Raw genomic sequence first — 26,433 nt, forward strand, 5'->3', positions numbered from 1 at the left:
CTGACTGACTATTCATGGGCAATCACATATTTGACTTGAGTGGATCTCTGAGTGCTGGAAGTGGTTGGGTGCTTTATGCTTTACTTTAGGGATGCTCATGACATAACTGACCTGGCATAACACTGCCCCAAACTACCTCACCGTCCTGATACCAAAATACCACCCAACCCGTACTCTTCGCTCCTCACAAGACCTCCTACTTTTTAGCTTCCTGGTCTCCTCCTCCCACGCCCGACTGCAGGACTTCTCCAGGACTTCCCCCAACCTCTGGAACTCACTGCCCCTATCCATCAGACTGTCACCTACCCTCCTCACCTTTAGGCACACCATGAAAACCCATCTGTTCAGGGAAGCCTACCCCACCCTCACCTAACAGCCAATCTCCTCCACTCCTCCTACCACTCCATCCCCCACAGCCACTTCCTCCTGTACCACTATCCCCTCCCTCCTAGATTGTAAGTTCGAAAGAGCAGGGCCCTCAAACCCCTCATATATTGTTTTGTTACTGTATTGTCTCATGTACTGTCCCCCACTATTTTGTACAGCGCTGAGCAAACCTTTTGGCACTATATAAATACTATATAATAATAATAATAATATGGCCATATTAGGTCAATAAAATTGATGAAGTCTGTAGCTGTTTCAAGGCTGAGAAAATAAGAGACCTTTGCCACCAGAGAGGGAAATTAAATATACCTTTATGTGCAAGGTATTGCTTTTATATATTTTTTTTATTCTGATATGACAGTCTCACTTTTAAAAAATTAACAGAAACCCTCCATGGATACTGTCACTTTAACCAGTACAGCTGCTTTTGTAGAGTTTGGTTTTAGTGGCTAAGCCTATCACATTCACATAAATATCTAAAAAAAGCATTGAAAATAATGTAGTTTCCTTTTTAAGGAGCATTTTCATCTAAGTGTTCTTTGATCTTGAACTTGTTATACATTTCAAACTGTGAGGACATAACAGAATGCTTCACAAAGGAAAAATATGTCAGAAAAACAAATCTAATCCAGCAAGCTTCCCTCAATTGTATTTCATTAGTCCAAGTCAATACATACCACATCATGCCTCTGAGTACTTTATACGGTCAATGTGAAGAAAAGGTTACTCCTCAAACAGTAACTAATTCTTAGTACATGTGTTAATATACACTGTATTGCCAAAAGTATTGGTCGGCCTGCCTTTACACGCACATGAACTCTAATGGCATCCCATTCTTAGTCGGTAGGGTTCAATATTGAGTTGGCCCGCCCTTTGCAGCTATAACAGCTTCAACTCTTCTGGGAAGGCCGTCCACAAGGTTTAGGAGGGTGTTTATGGGAAGGTTTGACCATTCTTCCAGAAGTCTTTCATTTGTGAGGTCAGGCACTGTTGTCAGACGAGAAGGCCTGGCTCGCAGTCTCCTCTCTAATTCATCCCAAAGGTGTTCTATCGGGTTGAGGGTCAAGTTGCTCCACCCCAAACTCGCTCATCAATGTCTTTATGGACCTTGCTTTGTGCACTGCTGTGCAATCATGTTGGAACAAGAAGAGGCCATCCTCAAACTGTTCCCACAAAGTTGGGAGCATGAAATTGTCCAAAATGACTTGGTATGCTGACACCCCCTTCCCTTCACTGGAACTAGGGGGGCCAAACCCAACCCCTGAAAAACAACTCCACACTATAATCCCCCCTCCACCAAACTTTACATGTGCCAAAATGAAGTCAATCAAGTACCATTCTCCTGGCAACCGCCAAATCCAGATTGCTATACAGAGGAGCTAGATTCGTCACTCCAGAGAACACGTCTCCACTGCTCTAGAGTCCAGTGGCGGCGTGCTTTACACCACTTCATTCAAAGCTTTGCATTGCACTTGGTGATATAAGGCCTGAATGTAGCTGCTAGGTCATGGAAACCCATTCGAAGCTCTCTACGCTCTGTTGTGCTAATCTGAAGGCCACACAAAGTTTGGAGGTCTTTAGCTATTGACTCTGTGCTGAAGCACTGTGTGCTGACCCCGTTCTGTCATTTTACTAATGTATTCTGACAGCGGACACCAGGGTTGTCAGACTAGCCAAACAGTACCTACAGTTCATAGTACACCGCTTCTTAATCAATGACACTACAAAGCTTCTAATTCACTCCCTGATTACCTCTCCCCTGCAACTCCCTTCTCTTTGGATTACCTTTATATAGGCTATCCCCCTTTGCTCCATCATGACTGTTGCTACTAGATTCATCCAACTTATGAACCATTCGATGTCTGCTACTCCTCTAAGCCCAACCTTTCATTGGCTACCACTCACCTAGCAAATAAGAGTCAAAATACTAACAACTTACAACGCCATCCACAAATCTGCCCCCAGCTACATAACTAAACTAGTCTGAAGATACCAATCAAGTCATTCTCTTCATTCCTTCCAAAGCTCCTGCTCTTTAGCGCCTCTGTCACCTCCTCCCATGCTCGCCTCCATGACTTTTCCCAACCCTCTCCCATCCTCTGGAACTTCCTACCCCAATCTGTCTTGCTATCTCCTACTCTGATTACTTTTAGGTGTTCCCTGAAAACCCTTCTCTTTGGAGAAGCCTATCCTGCCTCCACCTAATAACTGTACTTTTATTTTTTCCATCAGCACATCCCCACAGTGATTGCCTTTCGTATTAGCACCCTTTGATTCCTCCTGTATTGAATTGTATTTTAACTGTACTGTCTGCCCTGTCTGACCAGATCTATCAGTCCACAGCCCTGCCTTTCTAGGGTCTTGAACATATAATAATCAACAGCAATGTCTGATGTTTCAGACAAAAATATGGACAGATTACACCATGTCAAGATATAGGATAAATATTGTAATGTGATGGGTAGTGGTCTGAAAAGCTCAGCATAGGATGCAGGTGAGGAAAGCTCTCACCTCTATCTCCCTCAGCTTTGCTGTGATTAAGGCTCAGCCGTCCCTCAACAGTGTTTGCTGGCTTGCAGGTTTACAATATTGCAATGATGCTTGTTACTAGCTTGTTACTAGCCCGCTAGTGGTGGCTCTGCATGGTCTTTGTGGTCTTCAGGGTCTTCCTCCAGCTGTTATACTGCATTGCATATGCTGGTTATACTGATTATCAGGAATGCTGAAAATGTTAAAAATGTGGCAATGGATGCAGGGCAGCCATCTGTTTGTCTTGCTGCTCCCACCTGGGCTCCTTCTTGTGCTGTTGTGGCTACTATCGCTACCACTACTATTACTGCTGGCTCAAGCTCCGCTTCTGTCATCTCTGTGTTCTTTGCTCCTGTCACTACTCCTGCCTCTTCTCTCAAAGTTATTGGAAAAGATAATGCTCCCCCGCCTGTTTCAGACAGTAAAAGGAGTGGTTATAGCTCCTCAGAGAGGTATATTCAGAATTTCCTGTACCCAAACTCATACTTATCTGTGTCCCCACCAGCTGAAATATTTACACAGGAGTGGGACATAAGGGAACACATTAAAGCCTTACCTACTAAGACAGATATAGTGGAGCTTATTTCTGCAGTGGAGAATATGTTCAAACATGAGCTGAATGCTACCAGAGAGGATACAACACAATTGGGATATAGAGTAGAAGCAGCTAGGAGCTGAGGGCAATCAGGAGGAAATGAAACAGTCTTTTGACCAATTACAAGCCAAAATCACAGTGCAAGATGCTTTGATCACTCGTTTAACTCAGCCTTTATCAACCAGGGTGCCTTGAGGTTTCTTCAAGGGTGTCTTGGAAAAATGTCTAAAAATTGCCTAAAATTTGTATACAAGCCAGTGGCTGGATTAAGCCTGCCTTTTAGTTACACAAAGCCACAGGTTTTCGTTGTGCGCCATTACGACCTTCTAGTCACCAGTGTCCTGACAGCCAATGATATCATCAGTTGATAAGGAGGATGTCGTTTGCATGCACAGCATCCTTGTTTGACCCTCGCTTGGTCCTCTCCGTCAGGGCTGAGGTTATATAAGCTCAGTGAAGAAGAAAAACTGATTAAAAAAGAAAAACACTAAAATACTAGTCAGTACCAGTGTGCGAAAGTGTATTTCCTTTTGAAAAATAAATCATCTCTATCGTTGGGTGCCCTACATTGTGTGGATGCTGCTGCATTATATGAAACTTTTAGAATAGTTTTTTACATTTTAGAATGGGGTGCCTCAAGACTGTCTATAATTTTAGAGGGTGACTCAGGACTGTTCATCATTTTAGAAGGTGCCTTGACATTGTCCATAATTTTAGACAATTATGAGAACATAATGCAGATGGCATAATTATAAGAATCTGGGGCCTTCCAGAAACAATGACCTCATCCAATTTAACACACACAATACAAGACATCTTTACCCAAATATTGGGTCCTTAGGTCCTCCGTCACAAGACCCAAACAAGCCGCGTGATGTCACCTGCAGGCTGCACAAATATACAGTTAAAGAGGTCAAATTGAGAGCAATGAGAACGTATCCAGGAATATGGGGGGGGGGGGGGTAGAATTTCCTTATTTCCAGATCTATCAAGGTAAACATGACAATGGGGTTACTTTCTTGTTTAGAGATAAGGAGGATCTCCCAGTTTTTTTGGAGAAATTCAATCTACCTGCTGTAGAAATCCCTGAATGGTCTGCACCTATATTGTTTCACAGAGACCAGGTTCATGATAACAAGTGACTTCAAGGCCGCAGAGACTGAGGCAAAAGAGACAATTTTCTCTCGAAGAGCTTCTTGATGGTTTTATATATAAGACTTTCTTATTGTCATTGTATACATACAACAAAATGTATTAAGCTACTCTTTACACCAGCAATTAAAAAGAAAAACATTTCTCAATACAACCACACATACTAGCAAATACCAACTTATCTGCTCTTAACTATAACAAAATATAAAATATTTTTTAAAAAGTAAAATTTCACATAAAAATTCCTAAAACTCTTTGGAGTTATGGACAATACAGCCCTAGAGAAAAAACTATTCTATAAGCAGAATAAATGGATTATACTAAGAAGAATACTTCTAGTAGGTCTAATTCTTAATATTATAGAGTCCTAAATAGGAATTAAAGATGGAGGAATTCACATATGGACTGGAGTGTGTCTATGGAGTTTTAGGGATTAGGTAGAGGGTGTGGGTGTATCTTGGATTTTGGACATTGGTTGCAATTTTTAGTTATGATTTTTGCTGATTTTAATAATAAAGATTTCAAACTCTTGGCATATTTTGTTAAGCTTATTGATAGTAAAAGAACTGTAGGCTGAACAAAGGTCATTAGTGGTGATCTGACTTATGAGGTTCATTGCGGGGGTAAGGGTGCCTATTACGGCAGCATTTTTGCCTACTTTTCCCCTATAGGGTGTGGCTCCTTGGATTGCTGCTCTAACTGCTATTTGAAATTTATGGGGGGACATATGGGTGGCCCTTGGGGAGGATCACCTCCCCCCCACTATCCAAAACAATATTTTTGTTTTCCCCCTCACCCCTTTTTTTTTTACCACTGTAATGCTTTTCAAGTACTTGTGGGGATTAGATACATGTACAAGTGGGTTGGAAAGGGAGAACTACTTTTATAAACACAGTTCTATGATTTCTGCATAGAACTGTGTTTATTTTTTATATTATTTGGCTTCATGGTAGGGCTTAAACACTTATTATATAATCTGCGAGACCTAAAATCCACAATTACACAAAATAAATTATGGCAAGAACTGAACCGCCTTTTGCCACAAGTAGTGATGCTGCAGGAAACGTATTTCACTGCAGCATCCATACAAACTCCCAACACAACATTATTTCTTTTGGTTTCATGCCCTCTCTAGAAAATCTAAATCTAAAGGAGATTCAATTGCGATTCATAATTCCTGCCCCTTTTTACTTAAGGAGTAACTGGCTGATGCAGAAGGACATTTTGTGTTTGTAAAAGTCGTAATTGCAGGTCAGTTGTGCATGTTAGCAGATTTATATGCACCCATTCCTGGACGATGGATTTTCTTTCCAAAATATTGGTCAGATTGACAGACTACACAGAAGGCCTCCTGATGTTAGGAGGTGATTTTAACCTTTATACTGTTCTTCTAATTGATACCTCTGAGGGGAAGTTGACTATTTCCCTCAGAGCAATTGACCATCTATGCAATAAGTTACAGGTTCCCATATAGGGGGATGGATAATTTCTTTTTACCAGAAACCAAAAGCTAGAATACAAGTAAATGGAGTCTTTTCTGATAGGTTTTCTATCAGGAACGGAACAAGCCAAGGTTGCCCCCTACCACCTTTATTATTTGCCTTAGTGTTGGAACCCTTGTGTTTTAAGATGAGGCAAAATTTGGAATTTGGAAAGGGAATTTCAATAGGACATACTGAAAATAAACTTTCAGCATATGCCGACGATATTTTTTCATATTGCCGACCTGGTTATATCAGTCCCCATATTAATGACAGAATTGAATTTCAAAATGAACTACAATAAATCTGCAATCCTTTTGTTTAATCTTTCCACTAGTACCCAACAGCAATTGCAGGCATTTTTGACCATTTACGTATATGGGTAAACCAGTCTATGTGCTATTTAGGTATCTCTATCTCCACAGATCAGAAAATATTGTACTCAGAAAATTATGAACACTTGCTGAATACTTTACAAAAAGATCTGCTTATATGGCAACAATGTCCTCTTACATTATTAGGAAGTAGAACTGTTTTAAAAATGAATACACCTCCTTGAATTTTATATTTATATCATACAGTTCCCATAGCTTTGCCAAATACTTTTTATAGATGCATACTTAAGGTGTTTCTACATTAAATATAATTATCAAGAAAGCCCATAATATATTTTTATATTTTATAGAGCCCTAAAAGTAGAGGAGATCTAGGATTACCAGATGTCTATCTGTATTACAAAGCTTTGCATTAGTGAGGATCGTAAACTGGAAACATTATGAGAGTGATAAGATATGAGTATTATATGGCTGTACACCACCATACTCATGCTTTATTGGTGCTGGCTGTGTATAGGGGTTTTGTCAGATGGGATTTCTTCATTAATAGTGCAGTGTGGCCGCTTGCTCCATTGGGAGGTTTTCCATGGTTTGCCCCGGGGGAGATGATGTATCCTTTGGTACCTGGGTGGGGGGCACAGATCTATACTGTGGAGCACTTACTCCAGATGGCACTCTATTTACTCTCAAAACTACGGCAGCAGTTTGGCCCCTTCCGAATGGATTTTTGGAGACATTTACAGCTCCCACACTTTTTTAAAACTCCCAACTCTCACAACAAACTCCTTAACATCCTGAGAAAAGATATGCGTAAGCAAAGTCAACGATTTACATCTTTCATCAAAATTATATTGATTTCTTTTGTCGCTTTATATACCTAAGGAATTAGCATTCTGGAGTGAGTGGGAGAGAGAATTAGAAAAAGTTGAAAATTCTTTACTCTTACTCATTCTACATCTATTAGTATAAAAACACAAGAACTAGGTTACAAATTTATTATCAGATGGTACAGGACTCCAGTTAAAACTAGCATGCATGACTCAGGAGGACTCACCAAACTGCTGGAGAGGCTGTACCCAACCGGGAACCCTTATGCATCTATGGTGACATTGCCCAAATATACAGAAATATTGGGAAGACATCCTTATATGGATAAACAAAGGTAGATAGGATTATGGAGGCAGAATGTTAGGTTTACAAGTGTAAGGGGAGTTACGAAACATTTTGTATGATGTGGGCTACATGGATTCATTACTCCTCACAAATGTAACTAAGAATAGAATATACCAGATTAATAAATGTTATTAGTGTATGCTTATATTTCACTATTGATTTACCTTCATGGGCAGAAATATATATTTTTGTATATCCCCATTTGTGCTAGAATGTACACTTCCAATATACTGTATGCATTACCTGGAATTCATAGTGGTATTTATTGTAGTTCCCTATCCTTCCCCTCTCCTCCTCCCCCCTTTTTTCATTTTCCCTTTCCCTACCCATTTTCCATTTTCTCCTACTCATATGTGTGTAATAATACATTTTTTTATTTTTCTAAATATACACTCGAAAATTAAGAAAAAAAAAGATATTATACAAAAAAGATATAAGAGACATTTCACTGAAACATAACGTGAGGTAAAACAATCTACAATTATTATATAAACTTTATTTCATCAAAATAATTTTTGTAACAAGATAAGTGTCTGAATACTAAGTTGATACCACTATTATAGACTAGGTCAAGAATAATCAAAATTAATAGTTTTTCTATCTTTTTGTTCAAAAACGTATATCAGATTAGACCTGAATTATTTAAAAAAAAAGGCTTATTTAATTTTATTATTTAAGTCCAGCAAATAATATTTTAGGCTTCTCCATCTAGTGTACGTTGACTGAAGATGATCTGGCAGGCTGGTGGGATGTTTTCAACTCCACTTATTGCAGGAGAGATGTCAATATCTTTGGGGTCAATCACTGATTTTAAGGTGAATTTTTGCAGGATAATGGTGAAGGTCAGGAAAAGCTGCATACGCACCAGACTCTCTGCAATGCAAGCTCTTTTTCCTAGAATGAAACAAAAAATGTATAGAAAGGGAAAACTAGTATATACATCACTTCTTACAGTATGTACCATAAAGTTAAAGGTATCTGTCAAGATAAATGAACATAAACTATTTAGATCTAAGCCCAATCACTAAAATCTCAAAAGATGTTACGTGCTAATGCAATTTCAAAAGTCGTTTTCAAGCTCTCGTAATATATGGCTTTTGATAAAAGAAAGCATAGAGATACTGCCATGATGTCACCTTGTCATGTGATCCTAGTGGAAACTACAGGCAGAGTGATAACACATAGTGCACATGAGTGGTTACCACTGCCACTATGAAGAAGTTGGTCCAGAGCAAGGATGTGCAGCTGGCTCTGGAGTGAAGTTGAGCAGCTGCATTCAAGCCTTACATCACCAAGTGCAATGCAAAGCGTTGGATGCAGTGGTGTAAAGCACACTGCCACTGGACTCTAGGCAGTGGAGATGTGTTCTCTGGAGTGATGAATCTCACTTCTCTGTGTGGAAATCCTATGGACGTGTCTGGGTTTGACGGTTGCCAAGAGAATGGTTCTTGCCTTAATGCATTGTGCCAAGTGTAAAGTTTGGTGGAGGGGGATTATGGTGTGGGGTTGTTTTTCAGGGGTTGGGCTTGGCCCCCTAGTTCCAGTGAAGGGAACTCTTAAGGCATCAGCATACCAAGACATTTTGGACAATTTCATGCTCCTAACTTTGTGGGAAGAGTTTGGGGATGGCCCTTTCCTGTTCCAACATGACTGCGCACCAGTGCACAAAGCAAGGTCCATAAAGACATGGATGAGAGAGTTTGGGTGAAGGGACTTGACTGGCCTGCACAGAGTCCTGACCTAAACCCAATAGAACACCTTTGGGATGAATTAAAAGGCAGACTATGAGCCAGGCCTTCTCGTCCAACATCAGTACATGACCTCACAAATGCGCTTCTCGAAGAATAGTCAAACATTCCCATAGACACCCTCCTAAACCTTGTGGACAGCCTTCGCAGAAGAGTTGAAGTTGTTATAGCTGCTAAGGGTAGGCCAGCTCAATACTGAACCCTACAGACTATGACTGGGATGCCATCAAAATGTATGTGCATGTAAAGGCAGGCATCCCAATATTAAAAGTCCCCAAACTTTTGCAGACGCCATTTTTTTGTTTTCTGTTATTTTGAAAGTGTAAATGATGGAAATAAAATCTAACTTTTGTTGACATATTAGAAGAATGTCTAATCTGTAATTTGATGCCTTTTGGAGATTTTTCCATCTTTCCTTGGCTTCTTTATGCACATTAATACAACTTTTTAGCTGGGGTGCCCAAACTTTCGATCCCCACTGTATGTACAGTAATTAATTTGCCATGTGCAATTCCCTACCTTGGTTATTGGCTAGTGGGACCCATTGCAGTCACACAGACTGCTATGGTTATAGTTATGCCCTGGGTCAGCTCTTTTGTGCCTTTTGTAAATTAGATTTAAGGTTAGCCATATACAGTTACATTCTTGTTTGACTGTTCATGTCAAACTGTAAAAAATTGTTCATTCAGCATTTGAAGTGGCTTCTATAATGCATTCCAAGACATTAATCAGCATTCTTTTATTGCTTACAAAATCAATGAATGATGCAAGGCAAAGTTTACCTAAATGTAATATTGAATTTATACACACACACATATTCATATATATATATATATATATATATATATATATATATATATATATATATATTAATATTTCTATAGTGTATGTAAAATTGGATTTATAAGTAGATTCTAATATACTTCTGTTACATTAATGGTTAAAAATATTGGCACCCCTGCATTTCTGTCAGATAATGCACCACTTCGCCCAGAAAATTGTTGTAATTACAAATGTTTAGGCATTCTCATGTTTATTTCTTTTGTTTGTATTGGTATGACACAAAAAAGTGGAGAAACAAAAAGCCAAATCTTACACATTCCACGCAAACCCCAAAAATGGACTGGACAAAATTATTGGCACTCTCAATTTAATATTTGGTAGCACACCCCTTGAAAAAAATAACTGAAATCAATCGCTTTCTGTAACCATTAATTAGTTTCTTACCCCTCTTTACTTAACCACTTGCCTACCAGGCACTTATACCCCCTTATTTACCAGGCCAATTTTCAGATTTTTGAGCGCTGCCACACTTTGATTGACAATTGCGCGGTCATGCAACATTGTACCCATATGAAATTTTGATCATTTTTTTCTCACAAATAGAGTTTTCTTTTGGTGGTATTTAATCGCCACTGGGCGCTTTACTTTTTGCGCTATAAATAAAAAAAGTGCAAAAAATTTGAAAAAAAAAAAAAGTTTCTTTGTTTCTATTATAACATTTTTCAAACAGGCATTTTTTCTCCTTCACTGATGTGCGTTGATGAGGCAGCACTGATGGGCACTGATAGGCAGCACTGATGGGCACTGATAGGCAGTACTAATGAGGTGGCACGGATAGGCGACACTAATGAGGTGTCACGGATAGGCGGCACTAATATGCAGCACTGATAGGCGGCACTGATAGGTGACACTGACTGGCATCACTGCTGGGCACTGACTGGCGGCACTGACTGGCACAACCCCTGGGCACTGACTGGTGGCACTGACTGGCAGCACTGCTGGGCTGCACTGGTGGGTGGCACTGGTGGGCACCACTGGTGGGTGGGCACAGGTGGGTGGCACTGGTGGGCACAGGTGGGTGGGCACAGGTGGGTGGCACTGCTGGGCACAGGTAGGTGGCACTTCTGGGCACAGGTGTGTGACACTGCAGAGTGGCACAGGTGGGTGCACTGCTGGGCACAGGTGGGTGATCTGCTGGGCACAGGTGGGCGGAGCTAGGGTCCGTAGGACACAGCGATCACGGAGATCGCCGGGTGTGCGCCCCCTGGGGCGCGCAGGAGAGCGCGTTCTGGGAGGACGTCATATGACGTCCACCCAGAACTGGCCGGCCGCAGTGCAGCCGTCATTCGGCTATCTGCAGTCGGCAGGTAGTTAAATATTGGACCACTCTTTCGCCAACTGCTCCAGGTCTTTCGGATTGGAGGGGTACCATTTCCCAACTGCTGTTTTGAGATCTCTCCACAGGTGCTCTATGGGATTGAGATCTGGACTCATTGCTGGCCAGTTAAGTACTCTCCAGTGCTTTGTCTGAAACCATTTCTGGCTGCTTTTTGACATGTGCTTTGGGTCATTGTCCTGCTGTAAGACCCATGACCTCTTGATGGAGACCCAACTTTCTGACACTGGGCTCTACATTGCACCTCAGAATTCTTTGGTAGTCTTCAGATTTCATAATGTCAAGACATCCAGTGCACCTCCACCATGTTTGACTGTGGGGACTGTATTATTTTCTTTAAAGGTCTCATTTCTTTTTCTGAAAACAGTAGAATGATGGGCTTTACCAAACAGCTGGAATTTTGTTTTGTATGTCCACAGCACATTCTCCCAAAAGGACTTTGGCTTAATCATGTAAATTTTTGCAAACTCCAATCTGACTTTTTTATGTTTCTGTATCAGCAGTGGGGTCCTCCTGAGTCTCCTACCATAGCGTCCCTTTTTATTCAGATGGTGACTTTTGTGCGAGCTGACACAGTTGTACCCTGTGCCTGAAGGTCAGCTTAAATTTGTCTGGAAATTGATTGAGATTCTTTATCCACCATCTAAACAATTTTTATTTGCAATATTTTATCAATTTTTCTCTTTTGTTCACATCCAGGGAGATAAGCTACAGTGCTATGAGCTGTAAACCTCTTGACAATTTTGTGCACGGTGGACACAGGAACATTAAGATCTCTGGAGATGGACTAGTGACCTTGAGATTGTCCATCGTTTTCCACAATTGTTGTTCTAAAATCCTCAGACAATTCTTTGCTGCTCTTTCTCTTCTCCGTGTTCTATGTGGCACACAGAGACACAACAGAAAGGTTGAGTCAATTTTTCACCATTTTAACTGGTTGCCGATGTGATTTCTATATTGTCAGCAACTGTTGATTGATACAGGTGAGCTTAATTACAAATTACAGGAGCATCACACACTTGGAATGCAATTATTTCTTACAATTGTGAGAAGGTGCCAATAATTTTGTCCATTCCATTTTTGGAGTTTTGCATGGAATGTGTCAGCTTTGGCTTTTTGTTTCTCCACTTTTTGTGTCACACGAAAACAAACAAAAGAAGCAAACATGAGAATGCTTAAACATTTGTAATTGCAACCATTTTTTGGGTGAAGTGGTACATTATCTGACAGAAATGCAGGGGTGCCAATATTTTTGACCACGACTGTATATACTTCTGTATTCTCTTTCATACACTCTTATCTCATATATAATCATTTAAAAGTACAAATAAAGTTTTAATTCCGGATGAAACATTTCCTACCATTTGGAAATCGAAAGCAAACATTTTTTTATGTAATTACATAATGTATGAAAAGCCTAAATCCAGCTATTGGGCTGACAGAATAGGACTATTTGTTTTTAACTGCATGTTCACAACTGCTCATAAAAGTCAGCCCTCGGTAACTAATGACCATTTTTTCTTGCAATTGAGAACCAAACCAAAATAAGATCTGAATCAATGTTCTCTGCCTTTTTGCAAAATAACATAGCAGCCAGATGGCACCAAAATAAGCAATAATGACAATGTAGCAATTCATTTGACTACCACTTCCATCTTTACTAAAGCTAACCAAAATATACCGTAGAGCCCAGATTTGTCTCCTGCTATATAGATTATCCTGCTGTCCTCCAGGGTTGTCCTTGAGGAAAGGCTACAGCACAGAGGAACTTGCAGTGCCCCTCATTATAGCAGTGTTACTAGTTTCCTACCTGCTGAAAATGGTAAAAATGCATTATTTTTCCTAAATTTTCCATTATCATCCAGGAAATGTTTGATGTTGAATTCCTCAGGAGTTTCAAACTGTGTGGGGTCCCGCAATGCTGTGGTTAACAAGGTAAGAATATTGGTGCCCTGAAAATATAAAGCGTTTTGAACACATGAAAGTTGACAGAAATGTTAATTTTGGTGCAATTAAACAAATGAGTACCCATGTCCTGCAACAACCAGCACAGTCCTGCATCACGTGGTAGTCTCTAACATAACATTCTTTCAAAGAGTAGACTTTCATGGGGAGATTCTTTAACAGAACTTCATCACCTGATGGGAAAAAAAATAGAAACTTGGACACCCTAGCATTCATAAAGCCTTTTCATTGTGGAGAATTGGAAAAAGTTCCTGTGACTAACCGCCTGGCACCCCGACTGGGTGACTCTGTCAAACAGAGCCTCGTGTCCTCCAAACCCTTCCAGCAGGCTGAAAGCTAATACCGGCTGTTTACCCCAAGTATTATACACAGACAAAATGTTGAGGCAAAAACCAAAGGAATAACTTTTTTGAACAGAAATCCAGGTTTTTATACACTTCAAAAATATGGGCAGTCCCCACATGAACAATAAAAACAAATATTACACATTGGTGTAAACATCCAACAATGCTTAGGTAACAAGGTAAAGTTGATACAAAACTAATCTCATCCTGTGGGATTAGCAAACAGACAGAAACAATAGGTTACTCAATGAACAATGGGAAGTCACACCAAGGAGGCACACAAGGGGGGATGTACACAACGGAAGAAAGACACTCAACACGTAGACAGGATAGGCAAACACAGGTACACATTATAACAGTAAACACACAACACCTTAATAAACAGATTATACATAACAGCATGACACCCCAGCATCAGGTTGTTTTGAGCCATTTATAATCTTCTGCTTTGAATCTCTAAATCTAGGAGGGGTTGAAGCAGTCAGTGCTTTTTTGAACTGTTCATTCTATACCCCAACAAAACACAGAGGCCCCAAATTTGTATCCGGATCCTCCAGTTCTCAGAGTCTGTGTGTTTTAAGGAGCTGAGCATCAGTCCCTAACTCACATACATCCATATATATGTAGAATCCTCTGAGATAACTAGGGGGAGCTAGATTTAAAATTGATAGATGGGGCTGAGTAGCAGCCCAGGTGCAACAGTTAGCGGGGACAAATTGTGGTCAGAGCTGAGAGGCTCTACAGATCAGCTCTCTGAGACTTCTCCCTGCACTGGAACTTTGGAGAAAGATCTAGAAGCAGTGGGCAGAGGTAAGGAGTGGTTGATCTGCACTTTTCAGGGATCCTGGCCAAACCCCAACAGGAGGCCTGGCATGGGGTCAGCAGGAGGAGAGTTTGAGTGGATGATACAGAAGTAGGGCTGGCGAGCAGGAGCCTGTGAGGGAGCCCAGATGGGAATGGGCTCACCTACAGGCAGGAAACCTTGTAAGGAGGAAAGCTCAGGACTTCACCAATCCCCAGAGGGAGGACCACCTGTGCAGCAGGGAAGGAGAAGGCCTGGTAGCAGCCAGCAACCCATCAGCAGCATAGGAGAAGGACTGAGTGAGTAGACCTGCACCCCCTGTGTCAGTAAGGGGAGGGAACACTCTGGTGGGAAATTTGATTAGCTACAACCCAGGACTGTCTTCTCTTAAAGTGACAAGCACTGAATCCTCTGCCCATGGATTCCCCCAGAACAGTTGGATTAGGAAAATCTAGGGTTTGGGGTGGTACTACAGGAAATGCTGGCTAGCTCTCCAGAAGATAACATTTTGCTGTAAAGACTTACATGACCCTTGGGCATCCTGTACACCCCTTACCCTCTCCATGTTCTAATTCCCCTAATAAAATCCAAAACAAACAAGCTCAAGGGTTTGTTATTGTCTCCTGGATGCAAGTCTGTGTAGAAAATGCGTGTTGCCTGGCTGTGTAGGATTATAGGGGGATCCAAAACGCAGCAACATCCTACAGGGGTAGTGCTACATATATATTAGGGACAATTTAGTCAGGAGCCAATTAACCTACAAGCAAATCTTTGGAGTGTGGGAGAAAACCCACGCAAGCACAGGGAGAACATGCAGATAGAGAACATTTTTCATTGCCCAAACTTGCAACAATTCTTATTTTTCAAACCATAATATATAAAGACCCAAACAAAACATTTCTGCTATTTGTGACCAGTTCAAATTAATACAGTAGCCTTATCTTACCTCTGGTATGTAGTAGCCATGGAATGTGATATGTCTGGTGGTGGATCTGGCCAGGCCCATTGGAAAGACATCACTGTACCTCTGGATCTCATGAACAAAAGCATTCATCAATGGCATTTGGGTTCTATCCTCTGCTCTAGGTTCCCGAGCTTGGCCAACCACTTGGTCTATCTCTTCATACATCTTATCTGGGTTTCACAAAGAGAAAAGTAATAATTATATGTCCCTTATTTCACATTTCCTCCATTTCTTTTTAAGTTAATATAGTCTTGTATATTATAAAAAGGCATCTCGAAACTGACTGTTGGTTATTCACTAATCTGCAAAAATATGAACAGCTTTTCTCCCATGTAGTGTAGAGGATCATTCCCTAAAGGGACTAAAAAATTGAGGTCAGCAAAGCAGTAGTAGCATTCGTTCCCATGGCTGGCAACACAATGCCAGCCATACACTTCTTGCCGTGGAACATGTGCTATTCCTGTCCTCATAAAGTGTATTGTACAACCATCTACTGATGAAGTAGCCACCTAAGTGCCACAGAATGCGTTGATGGTGTGTTTTTACCTGATTATATGATCAATATATACCCAATTCCCTGAAGAACAGTCTTGTAAACACTTTCCTTCAACAGGAGCACCTTTGCTTACCTCATTATTTGAGTCCCTTTTGAGGCTGATTCTCCACAATACTAACTATTGGAATCCAAGCTCACACTGAGCAGGATTATCTGAATAACCTAGACAAGCACAAGTGTGACCTCTTAAAATAGTCTGTGTGGAAACACTTTTACTCTCCACAGGTTGACCTTACATGAGCATCTTGCAACCCTGAAGGTGTAAGTACAAATTTACTGTACCATGTGAAGAGGTGCAGCGTGGTGTGTTGGTGATAAACACACAGAGTCCAGTTGCAATGCAACCTGAAACTTGTATTGAGCAGAATGCCAACATACAAACACCCTAGTGGAAGAGTGCCACTTAGGGGAACAACTCACAGTTCAATGCAGTCAATAACGTGGCTGAGGATAAGTGATCACGGGGTCTGTTTCAGAGATTAGAAATTAGAATGTGGCTTGGCTCGTCCAGTCCCAAACTGGGAGGCGTCTTCTCAGGTAGCGAGCCCCTAGCCTGTCCCTTGTCATCCGGAACTTTTCCCTACCACTAGTTGCTTTCCCAACCAAGCAGAGTCTCTCTCCCCCTACACTAGACACTCGCAAAAAGCACGCCATGACCCAGGGACTTACAGGTATATAGACCCTGCTGACCCAAGATGGACCCCAAGGGCCACCTGGCTGCAGCATAGCCAACTTTAACACTTTTCCATTGACCCAGGAAACCACAGAGAATATATGTTTCCCCTGGACTTCCTCTCCAGGCTGTGGTACCACTCAGGTTGAGAGCCACCTACAATGGAGAAAATAAACTGCACCTGCCTACAACCATATTGATTATTTTCCAACAATTATTTTATCCTGTTTACATCTATAACTACACTGAGATAGATCTTTATTTTGGCCTCAGCATTTTTTTCTTCTTATTTCCTTCTTGTCAGTAATACTATATCACACCCATGAAGACTGTTTTTCTTCTCCCTTCTTTCTATCTCCCTTCTCTCATCTAACTGAATGTTCTTTATACAGTATATTACTGTAATGTAGTCAGCCTGCATCTACAGTAATTAAATTCTGCTGTTTATGGTTGTTTTACTGGCTGTACTCGCCTTCACAGCCCTCCTTTGTTGCTCCCACTTCTATTGTAATGTCCTCATCATACAATGTAGTATTTGGGCTTAGTGAACAATCAGGGAACCTGTCATAGTAAATGTTTTTTTAAAGATCTAACAGGGTCGCTTTAGTGACAATTCTAATTTATTTAGAGTTACTGAACAAAATGACTCATGAATATCCACACCCTAATGCTGTCAGCTCGCCAGGAACATCTTATCTTCATCTACATTTTTTCAATCACTAATGAATACCAGAACTGACACCAGTGTCCACAGGTGTGCACATAGACATCCATTTAACCAGTTATTTTTTTTTAACAAACATTAAAAGAAATCTGTATTGAAAGAAATATGGGGTCTACTGTTGTCAGCCTTCTTCTAAAAGTGCTAGTTGCATGGCCATCACTGACTTCAATATATTGAGACGTTGGACCAAAATGAGCGTAGGGTGAAGACACCTTACCTTAGTGGTTGTTCCAGCAAAGTGGATCACAAAGTACTAAAGAAAAGGTCAGCATTAGCAACCTATTGTATATATGATTTGCCTTAAAGAGACCATGTCACTTTACTCATTCAAGACAAAGCAAGAGGGTATCTTTAAAGCTTACCCTTGACCACCTTTTACTCACTTTTACAGCTCTCACCATCCTCTTTTTTCTTCTTTTCAGTTGTTACAATTATCATGTCACCCTCGCCATCATGTGACTGAGACAGAGTACTGCATCATGGCTGGAGGTCATATGGTCCTCAGTACTGGGAATTCCTGAGTATTTTGTGATCATGTCAAATCAAAGCAACCGGGTCTTTTATAGCTTATCCTTGACCACCTTTTACTCACTTTTACAGCATTCCCCATCCTCTTTTTCCTTCTTTTCAGTTGTAACAATTATGATGTCATCCTCGCCGTCGTGACTGAGGCAGAGTACTGCATCATGGCTGGAGGTCATATGGTCCCCAATACTGGGAATTCCTGAGTATTTTGTGATCACAATGACATAGGAAGGAGTGGATGGGTAGTGCTGTGAAGGTGAGTATAACTGTGTCATTGGTAGGTTCTGAAAGGCTCTGACACATACTCACCCATGCCAAATATTTCACATCACTTCCACTGGCCAAACTGAGTGGTGTAGGAGTAAAGAGAGCTCAGCATAAGAAGTAATTTGTATGAATCATCACCCCCTATTCCATTCTGACCTTATATCCAATATTTTGCTGGGTTGGTATTGTAAGCAGTTAAATTAGATAGTGTGCAGTTCAAAGCTGCAGCAAGCAATGTCGCATATTAGTATTCATAAAGGGTATTTACTCAAGAGATAAACTATGATCCTGCCACTGTAGGTAGGATAGGTAGGATGTGCTGGAACTGGAGAGAGTCCAGAGATTGACAACAAAGTTTATAAGGGGACTACAAACATTAAACGTATTCTCCCTGGAGAAGAGACACTTGAGAGGAGATACGATAGCGAAATACAAATATCTTAATGGTGATTCTAGTATAGGGAAAAAACTATTCATCCTCAGGGAGTATAAGAAGCCATGCGGCCACTCAATGAAATTGGAGGAGAAGCAGTTTAACCTTTTTCACTGTCGAGGCGGTAAGTATGTGGAACTCCCTTCCACAATTGGTGGTGTCAGCGGGAAGTATTGATAGGTTAAAAAAAAATCTAAGATGGACATCTTAACAAACACAGTATACAGGGATATGGGATATGATTTTTTTTTTTTTTTACATGAACACACACACCCACACAGATTGAACTGGATGGACTGGTGTCGTTATTCAACCTTACAAACTATGTAACTATGTAACTATGAAATTAAACAATATACCTTGTAGCTCGGGATACTTCATCAGTATTAAGACGCCAAAGTTTAAAGTGGATGCGGTGCTTTCTGTTCCCCCTAAGAACATATCCAGGATTGCTGGTGCCAGGCCTCTTAAAGTAAATGGTGATGTACCCTGATTATTCTCTTCCTGTGAATGAAAACAAATGTCCATTTTATGTCTAAACTCAAGAACACCATCAATAATAAGTTAGTTGTTACCCAGCTGGAATGATTCCATTTATTATACATTTCGATCAGGAGTTTATTTTGGTGAATATAAAAAAAAATAAAGCTGGCAAACTTGTTTGTTTGGATTATTAGTTGTGGATGATTCTTCTTAAGTAAACTGGGACTCAGGGGCGGACTGACCATTTGGAAACTCGGGCACTGCCCAAGGGCCTGGGGTCAGTAGGGGGGCCCATGAGATGCCACTGGTACCTTTTTCATAGGCTTTTTTGAGTTTGGGCAAGGACACAGGGACCCCATGATCCCCTATTGCCCGGGGGCCCCATGAGTTGTCAGTCTGCCCCTGCTAGGACTACAATACAAATGTAACTGGACCAAAAGTTTACTTACATTTATGGATACCATATAGCTCTTTGAAATTGATATGGCAGTTTAGTGAATAGGGGCCAATATGTTTTCATGAATCATACTGAGTCACATTCCATTTATTGTAAATATTTTCACAATATGTTTTGAATGAAATGGGGTGAGGTGAGTCTGGTGTGGATATATGTATCACCTTCAGAAGAGTAATGTGCAGAAAACCAAAGGGCCTATTTTAAAAAAAATCTGTTGAGCAAATATCTTAAGCATTCACAGACATTGTAAATAATCACCATGTTTTGTATAATATGTGTGCAGGGGCGGACTGACAACTCATGGGGCCCCAGTGCAATAGGGGATTATGGGGCCCCTGTGTCATTGCTCAAACTCAAAAAAGCCTATGAAAAAGGTACCAGGGGCATCTCATGGGGCCCCCTACTGACCCCGTGCCCTCGGGCAGTGCCCGAGTTTCCAAATGGTCAGTCCGCCCCTGTATGTGTGTTTCCTATGATCGTCAGTTCCATTTATTGGTCATAGTGTGGTATTTATATGAAATTCCCGAATCAGGAAAATGGCCACTAGATGGAGCTGACAATCTTGGGAAATAATTTATGGACAATACAGTGATTATTTGTAATAATCTTACGGCTTTCCAATCCATTATGCTCAATCCGCAGATCCGATCCATTCTGCGGGGATCGTCGGAGGGGGTGTCACCAAGTGTTACTGTAGCGGGGGACACCAACCCTAGGGACGCCTCTGTTGCCTGTCTCCTGTGTATGACCTGGCTTGCTCTACCGACTCTGTGCTGCTTGACTATCCATGTATGACCTTGTTTTATCAATCTGACCTCGCTCCTATATGATCTTCGGTATTTGACCCTCGGCCTGCTTGTGACCTAGCTTCTGGCTCCTGCTCCTGATTAATCATCTGTGAATGACCTCTAGCCTGGCTCCTACCATGCTTCCTGCCATCTGCTTAGTTCTGCCTGCTTCGTCTGAAGAACTTCAGCCCTGCAGTCACGTCTGCTGATCCTGCCATTCCCAGATGATCATCATCTCAACCCAATGGCAACCCATGCTTCTCTGGGCTGAGCACCTCCTGTTCCTACCTTCAAGGGTGTTCTTCACTTAGCCACAAGGGGAGCCCTCTCAGAACTCCGGCCTCTGCCCAGATACATGACACTCTAGTTAAAGGGACCTCTTCTCTTATAAGGCCATAATTATTCAAATTAAGATATTTATATCTATTTATGTCAGAATATACATTTACATAATTCTCTGCATCCACCATTGGGGTTCCAGTGGTCTACAAAGAGCTGAGTCAACAAGCCTTTTCTTCCCCCTCTTACTGCTGGTGTTGCAGTTTAATAGTTGAAGTTTACTACTCATAACTGTAAAATTTGGAAAATGTTGCTGATTATTCTTATTTTACTAGTGTTCTATTTTTATGCGCTAACTGGTGTTGTGTACCCTAAACCCATTATTTTTGTGGTCTACTCTTTTGAACAAAATTAATATAAAGGTGTTACTAAAGAACTGTGTCTCTTGCATTATTATCCTATAATGTTTAAATATGTCTGAATCCAGGGTGAAAGAGGTGTTGGAAGGCTTGCAAGGTCAGGGGGGACAAGCATTATCAAATGGCCCCTGCGAGGGTAGCGCTACACTTGCTTCACTCATTTTTGACCGGTCCCACGCCTTCAACAACTCTTAAACTTGGACAATCAGAACTGTTGGAATTTGTTCCTCTGTTTTCCGATTCTATTTTTGACTGACCTGTTTCATTTTTATGAGGTAGCAGTCAATGTAATCTCGAGGACAGGCTGGATCCAGTGTCTGTTGATGGTTTCTGATGCTCTCATTCATTGCATCTTCGAGGATCTCAAGGAGAGAGAAAATTCTTTTGTGGGGTCCAGGTAAACGTTCCATAATTGCTGGAAAAAAGTCATATAGCTGCCAAGACAATATTTGGTTATTGCAAAAAAAGGGAATCTGTCACCACCTTATTCAACTGTAAATAAAAGCACAGAAAAATCAAGTATCCTAAATGAACACTTGCAGTGTCTTTCCTTTCCATAAACTTTTTTTTTTTACTTGCAATGTGCCATTGAACTTGCTAGCAGAGTCTCCTCCCTCCTTGCTTGTCATAGCTCTCTCCTTTTCTAGAAGGGTATAATTACTCTCTATGCTGGCCCAGCTCCCCCACCCATCTCCTTAACGGAACACTAAAAAAACTTGATCAGAGCTCTAACCTAAAAATCTAAAATTTGGCTTGACACACACTGTAGCCTCCCTATCAGTCTGATTATGTCCATATTTCTGTGCTCAAAGCAGTACATTTTTTTGCATGGAAATATGTATTTTTTTATTGTAGGCCTGTAATTTTTAGGAATAACTCACTGAAATCTGTCTGAACAAGAGTCTACTAAACATTCCGGGTATGTTAAAATTTGAAACACAAAATCATAAATTATAATTTAATAAATAATCATAAAAAAAATAATATAATAATAATAAATGTAATTCAATAATATAATCAAACCAAAAACACTGAAATTTGAAATAGAGCGCCAAGTTCGCACATCACTGAGCAAAGTTGCAAAATCGTTTTCAGTGTCTGATGACGAATTTCCCCACAAATCATTATCTTTCAATTCCGCAAGTGGTTCTGATTTACTATCGCTGTTCTCTAGCTGGTCTAAAACCGCTTTTGACCGTTTTGGACGCCATGGACGTTTCTCAGTTTCCAGGCAGAAAGAACAGCAAAAATGCAGGCAGGGCCCAGGACAAAGCACTCGGGACAAAATGTATGTGAAATGGTTTGATACAGTAATTTTTTACTATGTGATTTTAGTGAATGTCACTTTTACCATTTTCAAATTTCCCGCCAGTTCCGTCCCCCGTACGTCCCGACGTCGCAGGGAACGGAACCCGGAAGACGGATGCCGACATCGGCCGGAGGACATTACTGGGAACACTGCAGGAGGGACATCGCGTGAACGCAGGACAAGGTAAGTGCAGAAGAGATCCCGGAGCAACGCTGCAAGGTATTCCCGAGTGTAGCTCGGGGTTACCGCTCTCGGTACTGAAACTTTACCCCAAGCTACACTCAGGAATACCGCCAGGGAGGTTAAAAAAATAATCTCTTCCATTACAAATGCTTTTTCTACGCACAAAAATATAGATGGAGAGCTAACGCTTTTTCTAAATCTACCCCAAAGAAACACATCAATAAAATAGTCAAGGTCTAAGTAGCAACCAATAACTGGATGAACACTTTTGTCAAGAGCATGTAATTACAGTATAGAATAATAATCGCTCACCTCTGCACACTAACCCCCCCTGCTTGCATTTGAACCCTGAACCCCCCTGCTTAGCTCTGCACCTCTCCTGCTCACTATTGCACCTCAAAACCCAACCTTAATACTTACCTCTGGTCTCCTTTTGCACTCCAAATGCCTCTCTTTACTTACCTCTGCATCCCAAACTACCTTCTCTGATCAGCTCTGCACTCAACACTCCAGTGATCTCACTAGGGTTGGTGTCACCTGATGTGATAAAAAATGGTGTGTGCCCCCTCCTCCCCCAAACAGGCCCCTGTAAAATATGCACTGTCACAGATGCAGGTGACATCATCATGGTCAGATATTACTTCCTACTTGATGGTGTTATCCAGGGCTGCCATTAGAAATCATGGGGGCAATACCTGACAGGACCCAACCTGAATTACAAAAAAAATAAAATTTTTTACAAAATTATTTTTTACATTTTTTTTTACATTTTATAAACAATTTTGTAATTTTTTTGTACAACACTGTTGGGGGGAGGGGGCTTGGATGAAATATTGTATCAAGGGTCTAAACAGAGATAGAGAAAGGAACTGAGGACACAGATTCTTAATTTCCTTTCTCTGTAGCCTTAACTGCAATGAAGATGAATGAGCAGGAGACAGATGCTCCTATTCATTCATAAACTGAAGCATAATAAACACAGTTTACTATGTTCAGTTATCAATGGACACAAGAGAGATCTGTAGCAATCACTCACTGTGTCCAATACAGAAAAGGAATGGGCCGGTAAATGCCATAATTACCGTCCCCTTCCCCCAAACTCCCTCCACCTGTGTACCAGCAGCAGCTGGCAGGAGAGGAAAGCCAGAAGCGCTGTGGGGGGATGAGGGAGGCTTGGGCACACTGGGGGGATTCAGATGTGGGCAGCACAGCTAGGGGGATAAGTGCAGTGGGGCAGGAGGAGAGTTACAAAATGATGCACTGTGTCTGTGTTTCTCCTTCCAGCAGCTGAAAGCCGGCAGGGGGAGAGCTGGGGAAACCAGAGAGGGAGAGACACAGACACAGTACTGTGTTCTGCAACTGTCCTCCTATTCCACCGCACTCATCCCCCCCGTCCGGACCCCCTGTTTGTCCTGGACTCCTTCAGGAGTCCCTATGGTCAACCCCCCTATCGCCTGACATGGTGTCAGCCCTCTGGTGGGTGTCACCCAGGTGTGGTGCGCACCCCCATAGTGATGCCATTTCAACTCCCTCTCTGTGCTAACCTCTGCACCCCAAACTCTGCTGCTCTCTGGCCACCTCTGCACCCTACTCTCTCTGATACCATCTGCACCCTAAGCCACCCCCCGTCCCTCCACTCACATCTGCACCCTAAAACCCTTTCTGCTTACCTCAATATGATCATCTGGTAACATTTGCACTAAATCTGTTTTTTTCTGCTAAACTCTGCTCAGCTCGGCATCCTAACCACCTCTGAGAACAGAGGTCAAGTGATCACCTATATAAAAATTTTAAAAAATGTATTTATAATCTTTTTACTATGTACACAAACATTTTGTCTTGCATTTCTATTTTAAACTAAATTATTCATTTTAAAAGGTAAAGGCTCACATATACTTTAAGGCAAAGAAGGAAGAGGTTATTGAAGTTTGCCCACGGAGATACATTTATTGAAGTATATCTAAAGGCAAAACTCTTTTTTAGTTTTGGATAGAGTAAGGAAGGATTAGATTTTCTTTTGAGCTTTACTGCCATCAGAGGCATTATTGGAGAGATCCAATCACTTTCTGTTTGGTAAAAAGGTTGTTTCCAGGACAGGAAGTGAGGGTATATTTCTCTGACAGCCACATAGAAGTAAAAGGAAATGCAGATTTTCCATGACTTCCTGTCTGGTAAAGGGTTGTCCTCAGAACAGAAAGTGAGGGGAAATCTCCCTAACAGAACCTCAGATAGCAATAAAACCTGAAAGGGGTTTTAACTTTTTTCTATTCTATCCAAAAATGTTTTAGGTATAGATACATTTTAAATAATGTGGTGTTTTACAGCTAATAAAGTAGAACTATAGACACAACTTTTTTTTGTTACATTTTGGATAGAGTAAAGGAGGGTTATAACCCATCAGTTTTTGTTTTTTTGCCATCTGTGCCCCATTGGAGAGGTCAGCCTTAACTTTCTGTCAAAACAGAAAGTGAGAGTAAATCACTCCAAAGTAAAGGAATCTCTTGCTGTCACCAGGGTCCTCATTGTAAGACTCCCCCTCTATTGCTGTTCTGCGGACAACCCAAGATTTGGGATTTTTTTTTAACTTTCACTTTCGATGATAATAGTAAACAGGACAAATAGAAATGATTAATCTCCCAACACAGAGATCAATAAAAACTGACAGGGGTTCTAAGCCCTCTCCACTCTATTCAAAACTAAAAAAAGAAAAGAAAAGAAAAAAGTTTTGCTGCCAGTTATACTCTAAGGGCAATCAATAATCCACAATCTGCTTTTAGATTATCAGGGGTCACTTGAGTCATGCAACTTATCTATGGTTGTAGAGTTATGTAAAGGGGAACACAGATGCTCACCTGGCCCCAGAAAGATGACATAATATGAAAAGATTCTCGTGTCCCCTGCAGAATTTTCATCCATTTTTCATCCTTGTAATCATAGCGAGTTCCCATTAGCATATTAGCAAGGACATTTGAGGAAGAACAAATCAAAAGAGTGCTGGGCTCAAATGGTTGTCCTAAAACAAGGGAAGGATCGATCTGTCACTAAATTATATAATATTATGTGAGGTCACACTGCTGGAGGTGAGAAGACATCTGGTGGTGGATTATTGTACTTTTATGTTCTGGAGCATTTGGTGGTCGTAGAAGAATGGAAGTATTCTTTTCCCACATATAATTTTTAATTTATTTTGTGATTTCACTTAATGTTGCAGCGATGCACTGGTCACTGTGTTTATTAGTTTTGCTGTAAATGGGATAAGGGTTATGTGCAAAAGTAGCTACTTTTGAATTATTAATTAATTGATTATAAATAATTTCACATTTACACTGAGTCAATATTGGGAGAAGGATTACTGTTATCCATAGAAGCGCACAAGATTATATATATTTTTTGTATGTCAGAGATGTTCCCCTTTGTACACACCCAGTGACGTATGGAATTTGTATTGGACATCTATAAACTCTGAGCTCTGTTATCTGAATGTAGAAGAAAAGAAAAGTGAAGGGTGTTATACGTTCTACGCTCACCATTCAGGTTTTTGAAGTGTTCCACCATGTGATGTGCCTCCTCCAGGATGGGGTCTTCCAAACTCTTCTTACCCATTCCAAAATCTCGAAGAGTCTGCAGTGAAAACTGTCTCAGCTGCTTCCACAATTCCCCATTCATGAAAGATATGCCTAAAA

General features: G+C 41.0%; 1 protein-coding gene across 2 annotated transcripts in view; it reads right to left on the minus strand.

The window, feature by feature from the left end:
* Positions 1–8,128: 8,128 nt before the first annotated feature.
* The window catches only part of LOC149445149 (cytochrome P450 2F2-like), a 29,227-nt gene continuing 10,922 nt past the window's right edge, over positions 8,129–26,433 (minus strand). Inside the window, exons 3-9 of one of the 2 annotated variants that reach the window (XM_089654206.1) lie at positions 26,278–26,427; positions 25,603–25,763; positions 21,516–21,692; positions 19,192–19,336; positions 15,637–15,824; positions 13,390–13,531; positions 8,129–8,546 (exon numbers count right to left, since the gene is read on the minus strand). In XM_089654206.1, the coding sequence (XP_089510332.1) occupies positions 8,347–8,546; positions 13,390–13,531; positions 15,637–15,824; positions 19,192–19,336; positions 21,516–21,692; positions 25,603–25,763; positions 26,278–26,427 (1,163 nt within the window). In that variant the 3' untranslated portion in view covers positions 8,129–8,346. The remainder of the gene's footprint in view (positions 8,547–13,389; positions 13,532–15,636; positions 15,825–19,191; positions 19,337–21,515; positions 21,693–25,602; positions 25,764–26,277; positions 26,428–26,433) is intronic. The other variant, XM_089654207.1, reaches the window with a different exon arrangement.

The sequence above is a fragment of the Staurois parvus genome, unplaced genomic scaffold, assembly GCF_062004578.1.
Source record: "Staurois parvus isolate SC_StPar_1 unplaced genomic scaffold, SC_StPar_1.0 ptg000746l, whole genome shotgun sequence".
Classification (NCBI taxonomy): Eukaryota; Metazoa; Chordata; class Amphibia; order Anura; family Ranidae; genus Staurois; species Staurois parvus.